The sequence below is a fragment of the Anolis carolinensis genome, chromosome X (genome assembly GCF_035594765.1).
Source record: "Anolis carolinensis isolate JA03-04 chromosome X, rAnoCar3.1.pri, whole genome shotgun sequence".
Lineage (NCBI taxonomy): Eukaryota > Metazoa > Chordata > Lepidosauria > Squamata > Dactyloidae > Anolis > Anolis carolinensis.
Window position 1 is genome coordinate 5929158 of NC_085847.1, and position 25653 is coordinate 5954810.

At 47.0% G+C, this 25653-nt stretch overlaps 1 protein-coding gene and 1 long non-coding RNA gene across 4 annotated transcripts; one reads left to right on the forward strand and one right to left on the reverse strand.

Annotated features, from left to right (window-relative positions):
* Positions 1-325: 325 nt before the first annotated feature.
* morc2 (MORC family CW-type zinc finger 2) lies at positions 326-17010 on the reverse strand. 2 transcript variants are annotated; one of them, XM_008119798.3, is made up of 26 exons: positions 16806-17010; positions 13319-13372; positions 13165-13199; positions 12841-12909; positions 11767-11857; positions 11027-11135; positions 10564-10723; positions 9983-10094; positions 9562-9687; positions 9222-9301; positions 8898-8980; positions 8703-8788; positions 8334-8474; positions 7881-8035; positions 7628-7756; positions 7302-7407; positions 7024-7153; positions 6621-6695; positions 6155-6544; positions 5916-6065; positions 5724-5778; positions 5455-5596; positions 1622-1825; positions 1333-1426; positions 776-964; positions 326-671 (listed from the first exon to the last, which is right to left on the reverse strand). In XM_008119798.3, the coding sequence occupies exons 1-26, from the start codon at positions 16871-16873 to the stop codon at positions 603-605; spliced, it is 3102 nt and encodes a 1033-aa protein (XP_008118005.2). In that variant the 5' UTR covers positions 16874-17010; the 3' UTR covers positions 326-602. The 2 variants fall into 2 exon arrangements, with proteins under 2 accessions (XP_008118005.2, XP_062814539.1); XM_062958469.1 differs by lacking the exons at positions 12841-12909; positions 13165-13199; positions 13319-13372; positions 16806-17010 and having other exon boundaries at positions 11763-11857.
* Positions 17011-17136: 126 nt separating this feature from the next.
* On the forward strand, positions 17137-20667 carry LOC107983439 (uncharacterized). Of its 2 annotated transcripts, XR_009999997.1 has the most exons (4): positions 17137-17334; positions 18266-18539; positions 19075-19289; positions 19844-20667. It is a non-coding gene; the product is annotated as an uncharacterized LOC107983439 (long non-coding RNA). The 2 variants fall into 2 exon arrangements; XR_009999996.1 differs by lacking the exon at positions 17137-17334 and having other exon boundaries at positions 17361-18539.
* Positions 20668-25653: the final 4986 nt, after the last annotated feature.

A 25653-nucleotide genomic window follows, 5' to 3' on the forward strand; every position in this document is an offset into this window, starting at 1 on the left:
CCAGATTCATTCTTGGAGGTGTGAGGTAGCAACTGGGCAAGAGGGACTTGGTGGCTTCCAGTCTTTGGCCCTATGAACCCCAGAAAGAGAATGCCAAGGCTCCTTCCCAAGCCCTCCTCCAATGGAGACCCTGTGAGCTTTAAGTCAATGGCTCTTTAGCTCTGCTAAGGCTCCCTCTCGGTATGCTCTCCTCCGCTGACCTATCCCCTTCCTGTTCTTGTCCAAGCCATCTCTGGGCTCTCTCGGGGCCTGCCCTTGCCCCGAGCGCCCCCCTCCCCTAAGGCCACCGAGTGGAATACCAAGCAAGGCATTGTGTCACGTAGGATTTTTGGTGGTCATTTTTTTGCTCTTTTATTTCTTACAAACAAAATATTTATAAACAAAACATTTAAAAACTTTTTCCTCAACACGCTCGCTTGTTCCATTAGGTTAAAAAAAGCAATACGAAGAAGGTGGGACAACGATGTACGCTAATACAGGAGACAGTCTCTAACATTCACGCACCAGGCCCAGGCTGCTTTCTTGAGGCAGGTGGGAGCCTTTGGACGAACCGGGCTTTGGCCTGATGCCTGATGCCACCCTCGCCCCGGGATCAAGGCCGCTCAATCGCCTCGGGTGATCAGGTCCTCGATGTACGCATCCAGTTCATCGTCCGTATTGAAATCAATGTCCTGAAAGACCAGAGAGATGATTTGGGATGCAATTATGCATCTTTCCTAGTGGAGCTCAAAGGGCACGGAGGCCGTTGGAGGACAGCAACTGGACCTCAACTCACCTCTTGAACTTTTTGGAGGAGTGCGACAATGTTTGTCCTCAGCTTCTGGAGCTTCTCTTTTGTTTCTGCCACAATCTGCTCCTGAGTACGCAGCTTTTCTTCACAGGCCTTGGCCTGGGCATTTGCACGGGTCTGATAGGAGTTGCACAGGTTCTGCAGGCCCACCTCGTACTGCTTGAAATACTCCTTCTGTGGGGAGGGCAAGGCCAGGGCCATGAGGGAAAAGCAAGGCCAGGTCCTGCAAATTGGCTCTTCCGTAATAGAAGGCACACTGCCAATCTTCTCTCCTGGCGTCAACCTCAACCCACCAACTCCTGCTGCAGAGAGCTTTCTTTTGGTGGCCCTTCAAAGGCATCTCCCCCACTTGCTGCCCTCTGCTGGATGTGAGACGCCTGAGCCAAGGCCCAAGAGGCTCCCGTCCCACCTGGTCTCACCCACCTTTACAAGCCTCCTTACGTCTAAAGTATCCTACTAATTCTCATTTGATATTCGTGTTTTTCTAGCATTTTGGCACCAGGCAAGACTCGCCATAACATAAAATAGGACCCAGGACGTACCAATGGAAATGTCGCCAACTCTTCCGAACTCATGGAACTCAGGTCTTTCTTGGAGATTGGGAAGTTGGGGGGCAAGAAGTACCGCAAACAGTTCCTGTCCAAAGAAAGCACACAAAAAGCAGGCTAAGCCTAAGGCTCTGTGCCGGAAGATACTTGCAATTCCGTAAGAGTGGAGATGAAACAACACAGAAGGGACTTGGGACAGAATCCAACTTCCTTCTTCCGAGTCAAGGTTTCAAGGCCTTGGAAGTTGTGATAATGCCCGATGAGAGAGCAGACAGGGACTCACCGGAGTGTCTGAGCCAAAATGTCAGATTCCTGGTTGCTGCTGGAGCCGGTGGTGTCGGGCTCGGTCCGGACACACTCCGAGGTGGAGGGTTCAGCCACGACCGCTTCGGAGGTTTGTGGCGGTGGCTGTTGTCGCGTATTGGGCTTTTGGTTTTCCGGAGAGGGAGGCTTCATCAGCCGCACATCCTCGCTACTCCTCTCCACCCTGGAAGGAACAAGCGCCGTGTCACAGGGAGCCTTGGCCGCCCCACAGAGAGCGCCTCGTGCCTCCCTAAGCCAAGCAATCCACGGCCCTTTCAAGAGAAGGTGCTGGAGAAATGCCCACGGGTGCTTACTTACCAGGACGCGATTGCTTCCTGCAATGCCTGGAGGACCTCCCTTGAGTCAGTCGCTCCCCCCACTTGCTCCGAGAGGCAGGAAACCAAACCAAGGAGGTCTGCCTGAGGGTCTGCTCAGGAGGGAGGGCACCCCTAGCAGAACCAGTCCTGGGGAAGAGCTGCAGAGACCTCTCTCCCCAGTGGAAGAAGAGAGCCACCACCACCCCAACGGGGCACATCCAGGCGAGAGAGAAAAAGACAGGCTCCACAACACCCCGGAAACATTCGCTGTCAAGATCAAGCCCTACAGAGGGAGGAGGATGTCCACCTCCCACTATTTAAAACTACTGCATTGGAAGTTCATTTTCTCGTAGCAGAGGAGGACATCCTTCTGGAGGAGCCCTGCAGCTGAGCTACGGCCAGAACTGGGAGGCCGGACGCCCTGACTGTCCTGTCCATGCATCCGTGTTCCTGACCCCTGCGATGACGCGAGAGAGAAAGAGACTCACCTGCTTGGACAGAGGAGGACAGATAGCCTAGCTGCTCCGTGATCACCTCCAGATGCGGGGTCCATTCGGCCGGGTCCACATCCATCCTGCTCAACCAGTCCACTTCATAGAATCCCTTGAACATGTTCTGCTTCTAAGGAGAACTGATCAGCATCCGCCTGGGTTAATAAGAAGGGTGCTTCCATCACTGGCAACCGGGCGCGGGTCCCCCCTTCTGCCTGTGAGGGAGCCTTGGTGGGCCTACTGTCTATCCTGGTTAAGTCTGGCTGCAAGAGGGTGCCTTCAGCACCAACTGAGACCGCGAAGGGCTTCTTCTACGCTCCACTTGCTGGCATCCCTTAAGAAAGAGTGGATTTCCAGGGAACTTGAGGTTTTGGTACGCAGCACCCTTCTGGTGAGGCAGAAGGATCCATTGAAGTGCCTGGGAATGAAATTGGCCCATGGCATGCAGTCTAGACTTCCTATCCTTAAGCCTTGGAAGCATACTAAGAACATTAATGTTATCTGGGTGGTGTGAAGGACCACCGGCCTGATTTCCTCTCCAGGGAATGGCTCAGATACCTATATCCTCTTCTGCTTGGTCAGAAGGCTGAGGGTTAGTGAAAGGTTCTGGATGCCTACTCCCAAGAAGTGGGCCGAAAGAGCAGGTTCTCCAGTAAGATTAAGTATGGACCTGCCATTTGTGAAGATGTGGGACAAGAGCCACCATTACGTTTGCACTCCAAAGAATGGTCCTGGTAGGCAAAGCACAGATCTAGTTCTCCATAAGGTCCAGTGAAACCAGAAAGTGTCCTACAGTAAGTATCCTCCTCCAATTTCAGCTTTCCTCACATATCAACATAACCTTGGTTAGAGCTAAGACTGCCTTCCAGAAAGAAGAATGAGTAGGACCCAGAAACATTGGCAAGAAGATGAGAGGTGGCCTGTTGGATCAAAGTGTTTCTCCCGTCCTAGGAGGTCCATTAGAGAGCTGTGTGGCATGGTCCTGAGGTTCCACTGTGCTTTTAGGTCAAGTCCTGTGAAATGTTTGCCGTCTCCCTCCCAGGTTTAAGGCTTGTTGTTGTTTGGTTCTGGGTGTATCTGCTAAAACCTTGGTGTTGATACTAACCAGGTTAGTAATGCTTAGGATTCCAAGGAGAGGGATTCCCTATCCTCTCTGTACTCGTGTGAGGAGCAACATTAGTAGCAAGAAGGGTTCCTGCTTGTCCTATACTCATGCTTTGTGCTCTCTCTCTCTCTCCCTCTTTCTCCCTGGTTTCCACAAGGATGGGGTCCACGGAGTCTCCAAAGGGAACATAGGTCAAATTATGCTTTGCCCTTACTGTCAGGATCTGAGCCAAATTTTCCTGAATCAAGGCCTAGTTTCCAGTTGGCATTGGCCATGAAGGCACCACCTTAAGCCTTATGTTGATGTGTTTCCACTGTAGCCTTTTCCTGAGGAATTCCACCACGTTTTCCTTGTCCCAGGGAGGGAAGGAAGGAGGCCCTTGTCCTACTGGAGGCAGCCACTGAGGGCCAATGCCTCCGGGGCCTTCTCGAGGCCGGCCCCTGCCTTCAGGGTGTCCTTCCTTCTTACAGAAGACATCTGAGACCAAGAGGGAGACTATTAGGGGGACCTGGAGGCAGCTTACTGGAGAAGTGTGTAGCATCCCTCGACTTCAGATCCAAAGGGCAAGAGGCGAAGAGTTTATCCTATTCCTCCTTAAGAATCTCATTGGGGTTTGCAGGTTTGATGGGAAGATCCTCAGGTCTGGATCCCCTGATACAGATCTGATCCTGAGTCCACTGGCCCTTCCTCTTCCAAGAGCTGCCTCTCCTTTTTGCCCCCCAAGCTTAAGGGGGAGGCAAAGGAGACTGAGCTGGCCGGAATGTGAAAGTGAGAATGGTCCTGTGAGAGTGGTCCTGGTTCCAGATACGGAGGACTCGCCCTATCTGCTGGCATCTCCGCTTCCATCCTGCCTGGGGGCCCCTCAGTTGCCACTACCATGCTAAGCCTGGCCGGAGCGCCTGCCCATCTAGAATCAGCAGAGAAGGGGGTCCGGGGGTCCTTTTGTACTCACTCCCTTGGCCGCCGACTGCGCCCCTAGTCTGTCCCCAAGGCCTCGGAGAGGTCCAAAGGTGGGGCGGACAGAAGGGTCCTGGTTTTCCGAGGGTTTGTAGGTGGGAGGGTCCTGGTTTCCCCAGAAAGTGCAGGTGGAAGGGTCCTGGTTTCCTCAAGAGCGTGGCTCTGTCCTCTTGGCCGGAGCCGGGTGACTCCTCCTCCTCCTCCTCCTCCTCCTCCATGCCCTGGGTAGAAGGAAGGGACCAGGAGTTCCCCAGCATGCCCAGACTAGCTTCCTCCTCCCCTTGATGCATGGACAGTGCTTAGAAAGAAGGAATGAAGAAAGGAAAGAAAGAGAAGAGATGCAGGAAAGGACAGGCATTTCTCTGAAGAAAGGACAAGAGTCAAAGTGAAAAGGAAAGAAGGCGGTGTTAGTGTGTGCGTTTGGTACCAACGCAAGAGCAGCAACCTGTTTGGAACGGGATCTGCGCAGAGGTTGCCCTCCAATGTTATTGGTTTGGCTGCCTGCCTGCTGGAGCAAGTGGAAGGAGCAACCCTGAAAGAGGACATTTGCATCTGTTGCAGGAAAATAGGCCGTTCTCTTACCAACGTCTGTCGACAGAGCGCAATACAAACATTCTCGATTTACAGCTACCCTTTTTGTACAGGTCAGAATGGAGCGTGTGCTAATTTTCAGCCATGTACAGTATACACTCCGACTCGGCAGAGGACACCGAGTCAGACCAAGGGTCTGCTTCTGCTGCCTCCTGCTTCCCAGAATGGCCCACCAGGTGCACACACAAAGCCAGCGCTAGAGAATGTGCCAGCACAGGAAAAGAAAAGTCAGTCACAACAGGAACAAAATGACAAGAGTGTCCCTATTCCTTCCAGTGGACACACGAACCCAAGCTGCCCCCACGCCTTGGCCAGCCCAGCCTCTAGCCCCAAGAAAGATGTGGAAAATTACCAGCGGTCTCTTGGGGTCACATCGGTCGGGACATAATCAAATTTCACCTTCCAGCGGACGGCTTGCTTGCCCACCTCAACCGCTGTAATGCGGCCAGTATACCACTCTTTATTGACACGCACTTCCACATGCTGCCCTTTGTCTGAAAAGAAAACAGAAAAACCAGTGCAGAATACCATCTGTCTTGTTGAGTTGCCTGGATGTTGCCTGTATCTGCTCCACTCCTCTTGGCCAACAAAACGTGTCCATGTCCCACTTGTGCTCCTCACCTTTCTGTGCTTTTTTCATTTCAGCCAGTTCCTCTTCCCCTGAACTATCCGTGAGCTGAAAGCAAAGCAATGACACTGAATTTAAGAACTTGGAATTGCATTGGACACCTCTGGCCTACAGTTTGGCCAAAGGGTCAGAGGAAACGCAACTAGGACCAAGCATAGCACTGGCTTGCCAAAGGCGTTGCTTACTTCCACCACCACCTCATTGGAGTCCTTCTTCTCCTCCTTCACGGCCACAGGTCGGCCCGGTTTCCTTTTCTCCCTGCGGGACGTGTGCTCTTCCTCCTCCTCCTCCTCCTCCTCCACTGTGCTGATGTTTCTCTTTCGGGAGCTAAGGACCTGCAAAAGAGGGAGACAGCTTCCAGCGCAAGGAACTCATGAGGTGGAGAAGGGCAGGGCGCTGACATACACCTCAATCTGGCTCTCACCTGCGCCGGCTTGACGAGGGCTGGCTTCTTTGGCGACGGGAGTTTGGGGCTGGAAGCCCGTGCTTGCCTCTTGGGGCTCTGAAGCACCGGTGGGGCGGAGGGGGCCCTCCCGCCGGCCGTGGATCTGGAGGGAGGCCTTCCGAGGGTGGGGATGGAGCCCCCTGAAGCCTCCACGGAGTGCTGGGCCCTGGAAAGGCCGGCCTCCTCCTTCAGCAACAGACTCCGCGGCTTGGTGGCGCTGATGGCTGGGCGAAGCGGAGGGCTTTTCCTGTTCTGGTTGGCAGACCTGGAGGGGGGTGGCGGCGAGAGCAAGGCCGGGGGCCGGCTAGGGGCATTCTTGATGACCTCTGGCAGCGGAGGAGAGCGGGGCCGCAGGGGCCGCTCCGAATTCTGCAACAGACAAAGGAGTTAGAGCTGGGATGGGGCAGGAGGAGGGAGAGACGCGCCCCACAGCAGAAGCACTCACCTCAAAGGCTGGGCGCATGGTGACCTCCAGGGGCAGCTTCTTGAGGTCTGCCTGAGAACGGATCGGAGTGGTTTTCTGGAGCAGAAGGAGGGGAAGAGGATGTTCAGGACAGTCACGCTTCTCCCAAATCCCTCCCTTAGCAAACAGTGGCCTCCCAATTCCTTGAGGACTTTAGCAAGGACAGAACATGGCTTCTTAAAAAGATGAACTAATGAAAACAAGGAGGTTTGGAGAAGACCGAGAAAGCTGAGCCTAAGAGAGCAGGGGTGTGTCTCTCCTTTTGAGCTGATCATTGAAGCAAGCACAGGTCAACTGAGGGTGGAGGGCACCTTCCCAAGGCAATTGGAAATGAGTGGAAAGCCTGGCAAACCCTGCAGGGGAGCGAGCCCATCTCCACACTGACCTGGAGGGCTTCCAGTCTCTCCTGCTGCTGCCGGATTTTATCGGTGAGCTCCTTCTGCTTGTCCTCCTGGGTCTTTTTCTTCCGCAGGATGCTCAGGGGGACCTTCTGCTTCTGCTCAGGAGCATCACACCTACGAGCCGGAAGAAAGAGAGAGACTTCTGAGGCCATTTTAAGGGAGGGGAGATCTTCCGTCACAGGAATAAACAACGGGAATCAACAACGGTTTGCAAGCACCACCAAGCTAAGCCTCTCCAAGGAGCTTGGCCCCAGGGACCTACCTGTCCTGGGTGGGGTCCGGGTTCATGTCGCAGACCCAGGTGTCCGGGTACTCCTTTTCCACAGAGCTGAGTTGGAAGGGGAGGGTCCGCCATTTTAAACACAGATCTAACAGGGAGAACACAAGGCACATTCAGCACACCCAAGATCATGGAAGGAGCAAGCCAAGTCAGACCAGGGGAGCCCATCCCACCCAATGAAGTTCCCAAGGGGAGACAAAGGGCTTGGAAAGCCTCCTGTGCCAATCTCTTGGGGCGGCTTCAAGCTCCTAAAGCAGACTTCCCTCCCCCAGAGAAGCAGGGTCTTCAGCTCGCCTCGCCTGACTCACCGCATTGAATGGTGGTGGGGATCTCCATGGCTCTTCGCCGCTTGTAGCGCAGTTCATTCGAGGGAGGCTGGTTCCAGTTTGCAGACAGATACCCAAAGTCATCCCAGAATTTGCTGATCCCTTTCTGAGCTGCAGAGTTTGCGTGAAAAACAAACAAGAGTGAACAACAATGCCGAGGACTTGCTCTGTTTGCAGTCTTTTCCCTTCTGCTGACAGTTTCCTCCCAAGGCGTTTGCGAGGTGGGTCTTCGTACCAATTTCCACATCCTTCCAATACTGGGCCAAGTGTTCTCCCATGGCCCTCAGCAAGTGCCGGTATTCCTTGGCGTCGGCAAAATCCTGCTTGTTGTGGGTGGGCTCCAGCACCAGGTAGGGAACATCCACCACTCCCACCACGCCGCCACAGGCCCTGCGGAAGAGAGAAACATGCGGTGACACACTGGCCAACACTGGTCCAAACATGTTGGCTTCCCACTAGGAGAACTATGACAACGCACCGAGAATAGAAACAAAAAGGCCGGGAAGAGTTGGAGGCAAAACTGGGGACCCAATGAATAATTTGGAAGGAAAATGGGTCAAATGTCCCATCAAAATACTGGTGCTTTATTTACATAGCAGGGAGGATGTTACCCCAACCTGAATGCGGAGACAAGCCCTCTGTGGTGAAGGCCTTAGGTATGATCGGGAGGTCTGCGCGAGGAACTCACATGCCACCTTCCAGCTGAGGGCCCACCTTCTCATACATCTTAATAAGCCGGCTGCAGTTATAAATAAACATCCCATCCAAGTGCCGCTGCTCGATGTTGACGCCGAAGATGAAGTTCAGCTCTTTGGGCTCCTTGAGGGCCCTGTGGGGAGAGAGAGGCCAAGAGCCAACCGTAAACTCAGGTGGGAGGGCTCCCGAGCCAAAGCACTCTGGTCTGATTGAGAACTCATTTGGAACTCAGGCAAAGGGAGGTGAAAAACTTCCAAAGGACTCTCCAAAGAGCATCAGGGTCTTCAGAAGATCTCCCCCTTCTCCGTGCACATGGTTCACCACTCAAGGGAACCACTGAACTCAAGGTCTGGTTGCTTACCTCTGTTTGGCTTCCCTGATTCTCTTCTTCACATCGGCCTCTCGGCGCAAGGTGGTGGCCGTATCCTGGATTTGGCGGAGCATGATCTGGGAATAAAAAAACCAGCACCTTCTTTTAAACCACCCTTTCAGTCCTTAACCCTGTTCTCAAGGACCAAATTGTTATCTTCAGATGCTATCTATCTAGGTCTTTTACCCTGGACTCCTTGCTGAGGTCTCCTCCCAGGCGCAGCTCAAAAGCCCGGGCCTTGCTCTCAGCTTCTCGGGCCTTTTCTTCCGCTGAAAGACAAAGCAGGGTTAAGCAGCCTTCACACAGAGACCTTCGAGGATGCTGCCATAGCGATCCATCACATAAGAAAGGCAACCTTTGGCAAGCCTTATACTTCAATGGTTCACAGTAGGGAGGGCCTGTTGGGGACTGCTCAATGGACCAGACCATTTAAAGTCAACACAGCCCGATGGTCACAGGCTTCCACTTCCATTTAGTGGTGGGGAAACAGGGGAGGAAAGAAAGGCTCACCAATCCGAGCCATATGCTCTGCTTTCTTCACTTCCTGCTCTGCTCGGGTCTTGAACCGCTTGGAAGAGTATTTGTACATCCTGTTTGGATTGGGAGCAGAAAAAGGAAAAATATCAAATTAGCCATGGCAAGACTAATACAAAATTATGGACAAGAGAACTTCTTCAGTCCACAAGCCTAGGCTGTCAGAAGTACCTTGGCTGTCCAATATTACTTGTTGAACTTATCTGCAGAATGGTGAGAGTCATTTTTTTCTGGAGGCTATATATCTCAAACAACCCTTTAGGTATTTTCTATATATTTGGGTGAACAGCAAAGGACTCTTGACTATGGCTCCTACCTAGGCTTGTACAAGCAGCAGGAGAGACGCTTGGTTTGCACTTTGTGACCGTGGATGAAAATCCTCATCCGGGGATCGATGTAGAGCACAGCGGCGTACGCTCGGAAGGAACGGCGCTCCGGCTTCCTGAAAGAGAAGAGAAAACATGATTATTTTGAGATAGAGGTAATTCATTCCTCAAGGACTCCTTGCAACTCCTCAGGATCTGAGAATCCACGGCTCTATCCCATTCCTCACAGTCCAGTAACATTCTGGCCCAGATGTTTTAGGCCATGACATGCCATCAACTGAATCCAAAGAGAGGAGCCTTCTACCCAAAGACAAACATGATGCTGCTCAAAAGAGCGCTCAGTTGGCCTGTGCTCCCAATAACCCACTTCCTCAACTCAAGGAAAGGCGGCTTCAGGTGCATTCAACCTACGTTCCCTCTGGCGGGGTTTCGGCCATCTGAATATCACGGGGGTCAGAGCTCACATCCAGCTCCGGCTCGCCATTATCCATCAGTTTGAGGTTGAAGATAATCACTAAGGTCCCTGAGGCAACAAAAAATATTTGTCTATTTTATTGGCCACTCCTTGAGGCAGACTGTGAATTTTGAACATAATTTTGATCTCATGTATTATATCTCAACTGTACGTTAACTTATGGCCATGACACAAACATTGAACAGTTTTTAATTTTTGTATATGCCATTTTGAAACTTATTTGTACCATGGAATTGCAAGCTGCTTGAGTCCCTATGGGGAGAAAGGCAGGGTAATAATAAATACAGTAAATAAATAATAATTTAATCAACCTCCTCCCTCTCCCCCAATGTGAGACTCAAGAGACAGCACAAATTAAAACTGTGCCTATTACAAAAGTTAGCACAATGAAATCAAATGAATATTTAAATAATAGTAAATATTGAAAACCGCCAATATAGTGTGCTGTGTGTAGAGATAACTCCTTAACAACAGGAGTATCTTTTTTACAAAAACCATACAAAGGTTATTTTCATACCATTCTCTCCGGAAATCTTATTAAACTGCTCCATCACTTCGTCCTCCGACTTGAAGGGGGAATACTTGTAAATCAGCTCAGTCTCGAGGGCAAATTTCTCCATGTTGTCAGTCAGGGGCTCCTTGGTTCGGACGTGCCAAGAAGGTAGTGGAACAATGACCTATCATTCACAGTTTTAAAAATATATATTGTTAGCACAGCTCTATCAAACACAATTGTCCTTCATCTTGCTGAGATTACAGCTTCCAAAGATGCCAAACCAAAACAATCAGGCGCCAACTAGTTCCGGAAGTCTGACTACATGAAATTCACATCAAATCAAACATGAATTTGCCAGTTTCTAGCCTCCCTTTGGAAGATGGGAATACTGAGAGCAATAACGAAAGCAGGAAGATGCCCACAGCTAAAAGGTGCTTCTACTTGCACTGATTGATTCTGGAAGTTGCCAAAAGCTTGCCCCCACCTCATCGATGCCTTCTTCCTCGTGAAACGTGCGAGACAAGAAGAGGCAGGTCAGGCTGTGGTCTTTCTTGGTGAAGAGGATGAAATCCTTCCCGATTCGCATGGAGCCCCTGCAGACAGATTGCAGCATTGTTATATATTGTCAATAAGGGTTCAAAAGCAGAAGAAGAGTATGCATTCACAGACACCAAAAAGTGCTTTTTGGAGGCTGACTGTGTCGATAAGCAACGACATAACCGCCAATATCAACACTAACCAGTCTTAATGGGATGTGTCTGTCATCTAACTCCAAGAGAATGAAAGTGATTTTCTAATTGTTTTTTCATGCTGTCCTCAGTTTGGTGTTACCTTACTAAGTCCTGAATGTACCAATCCTCAATGCATTATTATTACCCTGCTTTTTCTCTTTAAAAAAGAAACTCGAAATATCTGAACCAATGCAATGGAATTTAAAACCCCAAAATATACCTACATCAAAATAAAAATAAATAGGAATTGTATTACAGTGTTCCCTCCCTACTTTGTGGCTTGCTTTTTGAACTGCAAAGTAACGAACAACATTTATCATCACCATCATTATTCTTATGAATACAAACTGACACAAATTATACATGCACAATTAAAAGCAAGCAAGGAAGTACTGGAAATATCTGCAACACATTTATAAAGGAAGTTGCTTCTTTGTCTTAACGTCTCTTTCCTAACCATACACTTCCAGGGAGTCAGGGTCCATATACCTACGATTTCAAGCCATTCCCATATTGTCCGATCTGGGTTGATTCAGGCGAACGTTTGGCGGACTTTCCAAACTGAATCACACTGGCAGCATCGTCTGAAATCAAACAAGGAAACATTTGCCCACAGTCAGTGCATTGGCTGGGTTGCTTTCCAGTATGCCAATGTATGATTTATTGCTACCCTACTTCTCAAATCAAGAGTGGAGATGAGCCATTATACTTGGACAGGGTTAACAGACTAACCGTTTGCTGGTCAATACATACAAGGCCAACACAGCTGCACAAATGCAATGGTGGCAGAAGAGATGGTCTATATCTATCTGCTCAGTTCCATTGCCAACTTCCTGTCAAGAGGACCTGATGTTTTTGGTCCCTATTCTAAAGACTATCTCCTTATGATGGCCTGATTGCTTCCATATTGAGCACATGCCATCCATCCATCAACTAATCCTGTTCTCTTTTCATACCGTTGGAGAGGTGACATCTTCAACCCTTGGTATTTTCCCCTTTGCTCCTTTTAAAGGGGCATTACACTGTTTTAATTTAGTGCATAGCTTATTTAATTAATTAACGGGGCTTGGGAGTATTAAATCACATTTCAAGTCATCCTGGGTTCTGCACTGGAAAATAGTCTGGATAAAAAACTGAACTAAAGAGCATGCTGTTTTCCATATATCCAGCTGGAGTGACTGGGCAGGGTGGATGGGTGCAATGCTTGTAAATAAGTTTAGCTTACAATTGTATGTGAACTGGTCAAAGGGAATAAGTACGCAATTGTGTCACTGTGTTAAAACCACATAGATTGGCTATTTCACTGAGATGTGCTGGGATCTTCCAAGATCAGAAAGAGATCATCCTCATAAAACAGCTGGGGAGGACTCTCTCAGAAAAATGGTTCCGATTCCCAATAGATTCTATTAATACTTTTGCTGGAAGAAGGTTCGCCTTGCATTTGGAAGTCATGCCTTCCTTGATTATTCTGAGACAAGGAGTGATCCATTGTTCTTTCAGAATTACAACGGTAAAAAACAAAGTTTAAGAGTCAAATGTCATGGTCTTGAGTTAGTAGATTACTTACGTTCATCCATTCCTGCACCATCATCCAAAAAGCACAGCATGAACCCGCCTCGTAGGCCTTCTCTGCGTTCTATGAGAAGAGAAAAAGCTCAAAGACACTTGTGCTTTTGGAGCCAATGTTTTTGCTTTTGTCTTTGCTCACCGAAGGAAGAATGACTCTGAAAACCCTTCATTGCATGTCATATTTATGAAACCACATTTCTCTACTAAGCTTCTGTTCCCAAGACATTTAGCACACACAAGTAGGATCTGTGGGATAATTCTTCACGTTTGTCTCTTTTCCTCCCTTTTCCCAAACTACAAAAAGACAGAAAACTTCACTTACCAGTGAAGATATCTATTCTTGTAGCGTCAGCATCTCTACAAAACAGTAGACATTGAAATCAACGCCAAATGGAAATGAAGCCATTGCAATGCAATGTCCTTGGAATTATTTCAGTAGGAACGGGGAGGAATTCTCAAAAGCCTTGACTACATACCTGGCATTATCTACAAGTTCTGCAAGGGCCCCAAACAAGAATTCGTGGGTGGTTCTGAAATGTCAAAGAGAATCAGTCAACTTACTTCAAATGATGAAGTAGCACAAACATGTTACATATTTCCAATATACAGCCAAGATATGGAAAAATTTAGTTATGCTACATAACAGCCAAAGAAAACCAATGAACCTGCCCAACACTCTAAAAACAAAGGTAGATTAAAGTCAATTATTTTTGCATTTGAGGCTAGAATTCACGTCCAACATCATCCCAACTAGAGAATCATTTCAAACAGGTGTGTCGGGAAAACAGGAACCATCTTCCCTCAAAGAATATGACTGCTGCAAACTATTAATCATAATCTTACAATGTGTGGGCTCAAAACCTTCATCAGACACTACCAGTTACAAGCTATTAACCAGAGTATTACAACTTGGTCAGACATTAACCATTCTTAAGGTATAAACATGTGCAACTTCAGTTGATTTTGGCTCATGTAAACAGCTCTTCCACTTTCATCTTTCAGAAAAAAGGCATCCAGTATCCCAGTAATTATTTTTGAGGTTTCCGAATGTTCAGAGAGACTCCTCTTCTTCAGAATGTAATCACAAAAAGCACCTTGGCAACTTCTCCTAATCCAGGAAGAGAAGTGAAATCTTGAGTCCACATTTGGAGTTGTCAACATGGTAGGCTAGGATCCATTTGTGCTGGGACAATCCAGTTGAGTCAGAATATTTTACAATCCCTAGGTTGGTCTATTTGCAACTCATACTGCAAATACATTTATCATTATTATCATCTTGATTTATATGCCACTTTTTCTCCAAAGTCCAATCATTCAGAACCATCATTCAAACAGAAGACAGTCTTGTATTACTTCAGAAAAACATGAACTATTCCTTCAGCTTCAAAAATGTCCAAGCAGTTTAATCCTGATATTTCTTCAAAACTCCTCGGCTTTGATGCTATAGAATCAAATGTCAAATATTTCCAACAATACATTTCCATTGAGAAGTCCCTTATCTTGCTCGTCTCTTCCTTTGTACAGACTTCAACAAATCTTCAGAATTTGGAAATCCACTTTGGTAATAAACCAATGATGTGATTTCTTTGGATTCAAGAGTAGAGTAATGACATCAAGTTTCAACACCTGCCATTCCAATGTTCATATCCACTTACAATCAGAAAGATAAAATGTGGAATTCTCTTTTTTAGAATTCGATTTCTTCCAATTTTTCTGTTTCCTCTTAGAGAAGGTTCACCGGGTCTTTGGGAAGATGTCTCCTATCATTCTTTCCATTCTACAAAAATTGGGGGTTCCTCGGTCCATTGATATTGCTTTCTTCTGTATAATAGATAGTGCAGAATTGCCTATTTAAGTGCTGGCACTCAGAAAACAGAGATTAGTACTGATATATATGAGGCACAATTTTCAAAATTACCAGTATGTGAAAGCAGATCTTCACTATTGGCATATATAGCTCCCAACGTGCCTTCTCTCCTCTGATAAATGTTTCAAGTATAAACTTAAAGGAATTAATTTGAAATCCCATTTGCAATCACACTTTGTCTACAGTTTTTCTTTCCCCTTGGATTGTATATAGATAGCTTCATTGGATCCAATCCTGTTTCAAGAAAACTATTCTTCTCTTACCAACATAACCAACATTGTTCCCCTTACTGAATTCTGGATGTTTTAACCGTAACGTTGGATCTCATTTTAGGATGGAACTGGAGTCTGATTTCTGATTGCCGTCTCGTAACTGGTATACTGCTTCTGATATTGAAGGACATCGTCACTATGACTAATAGACACCGCGAGCTTTATCCTCCATGAACTTATTTTTTAAACAATCCGTTAGCAACAATGTTGACATATGCAAATTCCACAGTTTAAGGAAGTATTTTTTCCTTTGCAAAAACTTCCACTTTTCAACTTCACTGGATTCCAGAATGACCAGAAGAGGAAGACTGTCTTCTTCCCCTCTTCATACCATGTATCCTTCCCAATGTGCTCCCCATCTCCTAGTTTTCATGCATCCCTGAGCCAAAATGAAAAGCTAAAAATGTCGTCTTCTTTTTGAGAAGAGGCACTTTAGTTCCTTCACCGTTTTGGTTGTCCTTTGAGGTGTCTTTTCCAACACTTTGGATGCTGAATACTGTATTTGGAAGAGAAAATCCTGCATTTTCATGGCCAGAAAACGAACCCAACAACTTCCTTTTGTTGTTCAAGCAAAATATATCCTCCTGTTACTTCAAACCATCGGAGCTAATCCTGCCTTTGAAGCGACAGAATATACACTATTAAAAGGACAACACACAAGCCTCTCTTGGAAAACAATTCGGGGCCACGACTCACATCCCCAAAGCCTCAAGTGTTTCCCTATTGACCTCCATCTTAGAAGTGCAGCATTTTCATAAAGAGAAACCTAGAAGAACCTACGCTACCTGACTGGACATGGTGCTTTGAAGACCAGTTCAAAATGAATACTTTTAAGACTACTTTAACAACATTATGCTTTGAAGATCATTTTAAATTTTATGCTTTTAAATTTATTATAGATTTGGTTTTAGGTCTTTAGGTCTATGTCAAATTTAGCTGTATGCTTTTAAAGCAATTTTAAATTTAGTGTTCGGCTTTTAAGTTTAGTTGTGTGCCTTGAAGCTTAGTTTTTGGTCTTTGAGACTATTTTCAGTTCATTTTCAGTCTAGCTTTATGCTCTGAAGACCATTTTAAATTCAGTTTTAGGCGATTACGTCCATGTCAAATTGAGCTGCAGGCTTTGAAGTGTATTTTAAATTTAGTCTGAAGCTTTGAAGTCCATTTTCAATATAACGTTTGGCTTTGAAGGCCATTTATATTGAATTTTAAGCTTTCAATGCCATTTTATATTGAATTTTAAGCTTTAATGTCCATCTAAATTTAGTTTTAAGCTTCGAAATCAGTTTCCAATATAGCTGTGGGCTCTGAAGTCCATTTTCAATGTAACATTGGTATTAGAGGCTGCTTTATATTGCATTTTAAGCTTAGAAGCCCATTTAAATGTAGTTTTTAAGTTCCAAAAGTCGACTTTAAAGATAGCTGTGGGCTTTGAAGTCCATTTTCAGGCAAGGTTTGGCTTTGGAGGCTGCTTGATATGGAATGTTCTGCTCCGAAGTCCATTGAAAGGTGCTTTGCGGCTCTGCGAGGCCGCTTGCGGGGCGGGGAGCCCAAGGCAGCGCTTCTCTCCTCCAAGAGGCCTTGTCTCCTGCAGTCCAGGGTCCTGAACGGGGCCACCGCCATTCGTTCTCCGCCCGCTTCTCCTCCTCCTCCTTCCGCCTGCCGTTGGCTGTCATGGGGAGGGGGGTGGGGCCCGTCCGTCCGTCCGTCCTCTCCCGGCTTGGTGGGCCTCGGGTCCGTTCCTTTCCTGGACGAGGAGCCGTTGCCAAGGCGCCCAGAGCCCATTCCCCCGCCTGCCTGCCTGCCTGAGGCCTGGTCCCTACTCACGAGTTCGTGTGCAGGTAGTCGAAGGTCAGCTGGGCCCGCTGGAGGCAACTGTAGTTCGAGAACGCCATTCCGTCGGGAGCGCCGGACTTCCAAGCCCACCCGCCCGAGCACCCACTTCCGGCCCTTCCGCGGCCTTGCTTCCGCTCGAGCCTCGCCGGGCAGGCCGATTCAAACTGCGCACGCGCGCCCCCTCTTTCTCCCTCCCCCCTCCCAGCGCCCTCTGGCCTCTCCAAACAATGGCCTCCGCTTCTCCCGCCCCGCCCCGCCCCGCCCCGCCCCTAAGCTCAACCAGGCCCCTTTCTCCCCCGACTCTCCGGCGCGGCCTTCTCCCTCAGTTCCTCAGCTCCCTTCCTAAAGCGGCTCCGGTGGGCGGCGCGGAAGGGGAAAGGGGGCGGGGGCACTAGCGTCACCACCACCGCCCTCCCATTGGCTGAGCGGCATCACGTGACCAGAGCAACATGGCGGAGAGACGGCGCGAGGAGGACTCCTGCGGCCTAGGAAGGAAGAGGAAAAAACCGCTGCCGCCACCGTGGGCCTCTCGGGGAGGGAGGGAGGCGGGCGCGCGGGGGAGGGCGGAGGGAGCGTCCGAGAAAAGCGTCCCTTCTTCCCTTCCGAAGGCGAGCTCTTGGAGCGTAGCTCTCGTTCTACGTATTTATACAACCGGGATGGCGCATTTTTTCCCCTCAGGCGCCCCCCTTCCCCCGCTTTCCCTCAGAAGTTCTCTCGCGGCCTCTCCGAGCGCCTTTCAGAGGGCGAGCGGGCAGGCGCCCTCTTTTAAGGCGTGGGCGGGACACGCTGCGCGCTCCTATTGGCGGGCTCCCTCCTTTGACTCCTCCCCCTCCCCCCCTCTGCGCCGCCTCAGCTGAAGAACCAAATCACAAAATGGAGGCCTTGCCAAGAGGAGCAGTGGGCCTCTCCTGCCTGAGGTGCTTTCTCCTCCTCTTGTTGGATTTCCCCCCTGGCTGGCCTTTTTAAAAAAACCCTTCTGAAGAGGACAAGCATCCATTTCATAAAATGGCCACAGGACCCCTTGGAGAACAAGAACAAATAGCTAGGCCTATCCATTTGACATTTGACCTCCCTCCTGTAGTTCTTCTGCCATCATTTTCCTCAGAGGTGCCCTTTCCCCCTGAAGAGATTTGTTTTTTTGAAAAAAGGGCGTAGTTTAGGCAGATACTCGCAACCTTCATTCGCCTCAGACCCTTCTTTTTTGGCTTTCCTCCTCATCCCTCCCAGTGTCACCATTTTCTTCAGAGATGCTGAAAGTAGTGTCATAAATATGGCTGCATGGTGCCCCTCCCCCCGTCTTTTTCTTCCAGTCATATCCCACAGTAGTTCACCTCGTTTTCAAAAAAACTGTCCAGAAAAAACCCCCATGTTCATTAGTTGATAGAAAGGGACACTTAAAAAAATAACAACTAGGACTTACTTTGTTTATTGTGATTCCCATCTCTTCACAGGTGACTTCTCAGGAGAAGGACGATTGTATTTGTTTGAGGAGTATTTTGTATATAACATTGAGATGCCGATGTGTTTCTCCATTAAGCTTTCTAAACAAAAAATTTAAGAAAGGTCACATTTCAGAGTGCGCAATGCCATCAGCACGGCTTCTCTTATTCAAAGAAATAATACGTCGGTTATGTTCACAGTGTGTTTTGATAGGATTGCGATATTGCTGTTTTATATGCTGGCCCCTTTCATCTGAAGAAACAAAAGTTAGAGAACTAAGAAAAGGTACTGATTTTTAAATTACTTACGAAGGAACAGTAATGCAAAACTATTTTATGTGTGTATGTATATACCTTCAATTTGCCTGTTGACTTATGGCAATCCCATGCATTTGATAGGGGTTTTTTTTAACAAGGAAAACTCAGGTGGTTTTGCCAGTAAGTAATCTCCATTTGGTTACAACACAGTGTTCAAATTTTACCTGTGTCTGTCAAAACACCAAATTGCAACCCACCTAGTGTGTGGCCTGCTCTGTATTTTTTATTGAGAATTGTGTGTTGTGGGATTCTAGCCTGTTTGGATTGTAAGGTTTTCCAAGTTATTTAATAGATGATAGATATTGGTTTTATTCTTTGCTTTTTCAATGATGGACTGTCATATGTTTATAATGTGCGCCTGTGTTGCAGTTTTTAAATGACTTTATTTTTACAGTGGTGCAATGGCAGCTTTTCAGTAGCTGTTGCATTTTTGGCATGATGATAATACCATGGTATGTCTCTGATTTTCAGTCCTCTGAAGTCCTTATTTCCAAATATTTCAGACTCACTATTCTACGCAGTGTTTCTTGACTATTGCCTGCTTGGCATGGAATCTGGATCATCAACACCATGTCAGTTCTACAAACTCAAAAGGTACATGTGGATTTGGAGACCAGTGCAAGCATTTGAACAAGATGTTGGATACCCTGAGAAGAGGAGACAGAGCTCATTTCTGAGATACTTAAAGGAGTCTTCGATTATTCCATTGGCAGAACAGGTTAGCAGTTTAGTTCTTGATTGATAGTCTTATGTCTCAGCATCCTTTTTATCAGCAAGTATATATGAAATCTCTCCAAAGGAGGACACCAGGAGCCAGAGGCAGGGCTTTGAGGTAGGGATCTTGTGGCAAGTTGTATTGAAGCTATTATTTCAAACTTTCAATTGTTTATTTTACAACTGGAACAACACTAAAGCTTTTCAAGGAAATGTGTATACAGTACCACCCCTGTATCCATGTGGGATATGTTCGTCAACCTACTGTGGAAACGGAAATCTGGATAATACTGAACCCTATTGAAATGGACAACAACCACTGGAAGTTACTGGAGGATCTATACATTCCTGGAGAGATAGGTTCTCTGTAACTTTTAGCAGAAGCATATCATATAATTGACTGGAGGACATGCAGGTAGGTGAAACTGCGGGTATCAATCCCGCAGGTACAGGGGTCGTACTGTAGAATGCAGACCTGATCTGGAAAAATTAAGAATTGCCCTGTTTAATAGATGGAGAGAAAAATGAAATTTTCTGATGGAGACATTTTGATTGCAGATACATGATTGGAAGACTTTATAATGTGATTTTGACAAAATTAGTCGGATAAACTGCTGAGGGGAAAAGCCTGAACAGAAGAATTAAAGGATGAAAGAAATGGTCAAGCTGAATCTTTTTAAACACTGGAAAGATAATGATGGCCTAGGATTCTGCAGCATGCTGCTTGGAGTGTTTTTAGGTGAAATGGAAGTGGTCCTCTTCTTTGTGAGCATTGTCTGTGTCTCCTCTTTCTCCAGCATATTCTCTCTCATCTACTCCTCCTATGTGGGTTCTCTTCTTACCATCATTTGGTGAAAAGCTCCGTAAAATGGAGGTCTTTTTTTGTCTCAAGTAAGTGTGGCATTCTTCCTTGTGAGCTCTGCTATTGGCTCTCTCCTTTGTCCTGCCCATCTCTTGCTCCTCCCTGCCACCATTTTGTGAAATGGCAGCCGTTTGCTTTTATTCCTAAAGGGAGTGTGGCATTCTTCCTTGTTCTCCAAAGAAAATAACTATATAACTTGACATTGTATTGTGAACTCTCTCTACCTGGATTTATTCCCCTGATATTGTAAAGACTCGACTTTTCTTTGATGATGAGGTTCATTGCAAACTTATGTTATTCTGTTATGTGTTAGAGGACAGTGATTGTCTTGTGTATTCTGCATCATCTTTATGCAATTGCTTTTTGTTATGAAATGTGAAGTGTTCAAAACATGGACCAGTGCTGTATGAGAAAAGAGTATGACCCATGCAGTACTTTGGAGCTCTCCCTTTCTTATCTATTTTATTTAATATATCTAAGTGGAACACAAATCATGCAAATACACATCCTGCAATGTTAACATGCTTTTCCGATTGCTTTGATTTTATTTGAATGGTGTGGAGGCAATGATTTGGTATGATCTTGTGTTACTGGTACACATTTGAAAACCAAGGTTGGTATCTTCTGAAACAAATGGAGCTCCTACGGGGCTCAACAGAACGGGCTGAGCTCCCCCCTCCCTACCTTGGCTTTTCCGTCACACTTGCCATAAAGTTTGTGAGAATATCATCCGATAAGCTGTTGCATAAGAGCCTGAATAGAAGCATAAATGAAAGAAATACCAACATTGATTTTTCTGACCACAGTTTGGGAACACAGCCCTTGGGTTGTTTGCCGGCAGCACGTTGCAGAGTATTGAGCGTTCGGCACACAGGCCTATCTGATTGGAAGGGAAAGGGTGGGATTAGTTTCGGATGTGGAAATGTTCATAAACCCAAGGCCGGACCCTTTTATTCTTTGAAAAGGGGGCGTGGTATTGTTCCGTGTGAATGCCATCTATTGGCTGTCTTCACTCTGGCCTATTCTCTTTTGCTCCTCCCTCCTGGGTTCTCTTCCCCACTTCTGCCTCCATTTTGTGGAAAATATCATGGTTTATCTGCAGGAAAGTGGAACATAAAATGGTGGCCAGCGGCTTCCTATTGGTCCTGTCCCTCCTTGTCTTGCCCAATCACTCCCTTTGCCTCCTGTGTTCCCTCCCTCCCTCCCTTTTTTGAAAAGGTGCTTGTGTGCTTGTGCCGTATCTGCTAGATATAACCACGTGGTTCTCCTGCCCTCCCTCCCTCTTCCCTCTACCAGCATTTTCTGCAGTGGTTGTTTAACTGTATCTAAAGAAGACAGCAACATTAATAATCCTACATAATAATCTTCATACAGCTCATCTGCCTTGTACCGTCTTCTCTGCCTTTCTGTTCATTGTTTGCAAAACGTATGACGCAGTTTGATGAAACGTCTTTCGTGATGATGTCTAATCAGAACTTGAAATAGAACTTGAGCGGAAGAGTAAAAGGTTAAAGAAACACAATGAATTCTTGAACATACTTGTAATATGAAGGCTATGCATAACTTGGGAGCATATAGTTTGGGATTGGATTGGTTTGGTAAGAGAAAGTGGCTTATTTGCATGCCACACTATTCCTAGATTGAGCGATGTGGACAGAACAGCTGTGTGAGTGGAAATGAAGCTGCGTCTCTTGTTCTGCTTGACAGGGGGAGTGGCCTTCCTGCGTGTTTTTTCGTCCCTCCCCTCTTCAGCCGCCTCTCTCTCTCTCTCTCTCTCGGACTCCTCCCTCCACCACCATTTTGTGAAATGATCCTCCTATCTCTTTTATAGGAAAGAGTTCCATGAAATGGCGGCTGGGTGGTTTTTTTTTCCAAAGGAGGAGTGGTGTCCTTTCTCTGAATCTCCCTCCCTCCTGGCAGCGTCCCTCCCTTCTGCGGCGGACTCATTCCCTGGCTCTCCCTCCTCCCTCCTGCGGCATTTGCCAAGGATCTTTTGCCGTAAGGGAAGAAGAAGCTGCAAAACATGGCTGAAGTTTTCTTCTTTGTCAGTCTGGTAGAGAGCTCCCTACCTACTTGATGATACCTTAAGACATGCCTATATTTGCAGTCTCTTTGGTGCTCACAGGATGATCATAATTCCAGAACAAGGAGTGCAGTTTTGAAGTGAGGAAAGACCATGGCTGAGGCAGCTGCCGAAAGAAGTAGATAAGCACTCTGAACCCTCCTGGCTGCTTTACAGTTTACTTCAAGCAGTATTTGCAAGTTTCACTCAGCAGTTTCATGGTGGATTCATTGCAGAGAAGGTGAAGAAATGAATGAAGTTGAAAAAAAGCCTTCAGTGTGTTGGAGCTACATAAGCCTCAGCTATCAAGTTGCTTTTTTTTCTTGAGGGGTCAAAGGGCAACTGCCTCACAATTTGAAAAGCAGAGGGCAACACTTAGTGGGAAATCTGTGCACGCAGCCCTCAAGGGAAGTGGCTGAGTTCCCCCCTCCCCATTTCTTTGCCATTCACTGTTAAACAGCTTTCCTCACTGCCGTTGACCTTTCTGTGTTTGTGCCCTTAAAGCACTGCTTGCAGAGTTTAGGATGCAGCTTGAACAGCCTCTTCAGTGATTACGTCTGATCCATTGTTGAAAGGGAGCCTGGACAAAAGCTTATAGTATAAGTTAGTTGCAGGACAGAGGGCTGTGGACTGAAAAGTTGTGTGAAAGTAAAGGAAGTTCTTGTGCTTGAAGGGGGGAGTGGCATTCCTCCTTGCCGGCTCCATGTGTTTCTGGCCCCATGTGCTTTTACGCCCCTCCTCTCTCCTGCCTCCTCTCTCCGACTCCTCCTCCGCCACCATTTTGTGAAAAGGATCTGACTATCTTTTCTATAGGAAGGAGTTCCACGAAATGGTGGTCTGGTGCTTTCCTTCTCCTCCCCTCCCCGGAAGTGTCCTTTCTTGGTCTTTCTGCCTCTGGGCGTCACCTCCCACTCATCTTGCTGGAGGCGTGGTGTCCTTCATTGTTCTTCCTGCATCCCATGCTGCTGACTCACGCTCTCGCTCTCCCCCCCCCCCCCACCACCACTGTTTTATGCCAAGGCTCTTTTGCCTTATGGGGAGGAAAAGTCTGCGGCATCCTTTTGTTGGAAGGAGACAGTGGTGATCTTTCTGTTGATAGCGGACTGGTCCCTACCTAGTCATGCTATTGTTACAATATTTAAAAGCTGGTATTATTTTGTCTTTTCAGTGACGAAATGACACCTTTTCTCTGTGTCCTTGTATTCTCAGCCTGATAATTGTGCTGGAGTTGGGACTACATTTTGAAAAAAGGAAGGTCAAGACAATTGGAAATAGAATTGTCTGTCATCACACTCCAGTGAACTGAATGAACACTCCCCAATTCACTACCATTTCTTTTCATAAAGTGCACCTTGGAAATATTCAACAATTTAGAGAAAACAATGAAAGGAACAAAGAAAGGTCAATCTTGTATGGACCAGCAATTGTCAACTTGTATTGTTTCGTCAGTGATTAAAAGAACCCTTCAGAATGTCTTTGCATTGGTGACCTGATGAGTGTGTCAGTGAGAATTGAAGTTTGAGAAGCAGCGGGAAACATTGATGGAAAGAAAACTGCTTATCTGACACTCAAGAGAGGTGCCTGAGCCACTCATTCCAATCTCTGTCTTTCAGGATTCCGAAAACAGATTTTCCCCTTTGGACCATCCTCTCTCCTTTAAGGGTCTGAAAGTACTATGGGCAAAATTTCAGATGTGCTTTGAAGAAGTTCTTGATGATTATGTCAGACTGCAAAAAGATGCCTAACCAGAAGTGAAAAAGGTGAAAACCATGTAATGTGGCATGTTTTTGAGTACACATGTAGGATAAACTACTCCCTGGGATTAGTGAACATACAACTAGGAATGACTTCTGATCATGGAAAGTCGTTTCCTTGCAACCCTATTCCTGGATTGAGAGATGTGGATTCAAAAGCTGTGTGTGTGGGAATGAAGCTCCAGCTCTTGTTTTGCTTGAAGGGGGGAGTGGCTTTCTTCCTTGCCAGCTCCATGTGCTTTTTCGTCCCTCCCCTCTCCAGCCTCCTCTCTCTCGGATTCCTCCTTCCGCCACCATTTTGTGAAAGGACCCATCTATCTTTTCTCTAGGAAAGAGTTCCATGAAATGGCGGCTGAGTGCACTTTTTTCCAAAGGGGAGTGGCTTTCTCTGGAGCTCCCTCCCTTTTGACAATATCCCTCCCCTTTGCGGCAGACTCACTCCCTGGCTCACCCTCCTCTTTTTCTGCGGCAGTTACTTCCAAGGATCTTTGGCCTTATAGAAAAAATGCAGTCAAATAACATGCAAGCGGCGGACTTTCTTATGAGCCTTGCTTATTCCCAACTCGCTGTTGGAAGTAGTATATTGGAAAAAAATGTGGCAAACACGATAGCTGACAGATTTTGTTATAGGTGAGCAAGTACGTGCAGGATACCAATGCAAAATTTGTAAACATTTGCAGGGAGGATCCATTTCAATTCTTGCAAAAGCCGGGGAATAAAAGAGTGAAAGGATGAAAGCAGTGGTCTTCTGGATTATCTTCTGAAGCTACCAGTATCAACTTTGTTTTGTACATAGTGAAACTGAACCATTCAAAATGGTCTCACCTTGGCCTGATAAGTCTGCCAGAGCGAGGACTGCAGTTTGAAAAAACAGAGCAGCAGTGTGTAGGCAAATAAAATTGCCTGCATCAGGTTCATGGGATCCTGCACTTTGATTTCTCCACCTTTTGTTTCTGAAAATAACTCACATCCCTTCAAATGGCCTCCTAGGATTTGGATTCTTAAAGCAGTATTTGCAAAGTTTATAATACAAGTTGAACTGAATCTTGAATTACTATGTTTTGTTGAAGGCTTTCATGGCTAGGAAAACACAACAACCCTTGAATGACTATGTTTTTTCAGATATTCAGATGGAGCCTGAGTGGGATTGAAAGGGTGAAGCCATGTCAAAGAGATATTTTTCAGCAGACATGTAGACTGCCATAGAATTTGGGAGTATACAGCTAGGAATTGTTTTTATCATGGATAGTAGTTAGCATGCCAGGACTGAGCGATGTGGACTCCAGGCTGCCTGAATGGAAATGAAGCTGTGTCTCTTGTTCCACTTGAAGGGGGGAGTGGCGTTCCTCCTCCTCCTCAGCTCCATGTGCTTCTGCACCCCTCTCCTCTCCGGCCTCCTCTCTCTCTGACTCCTCCCTTCACCGCCATTTTGTGAAAGGATCCTGCTATCATCTATAGGAAAGAGAGTCATGAAATGGCGGCTGGGTGCCCTTTCCCTCTCCAAGGGGAGTGGTGTCATCCCTCTGGAGATCCCTCCTCCTTGCCAGCGTCCCTCCCTCCTGCGGCAGACTCATTCCGTCATTCTCCCTCCTCCTTTTCTGCAGCATTTTCTCTCAAGGACTGTTTGCCTTATGAAAAGAAGAAGCTGCATAACATGCCTCCATTGTCTTTTGCTCTAAGAGGGAGCACA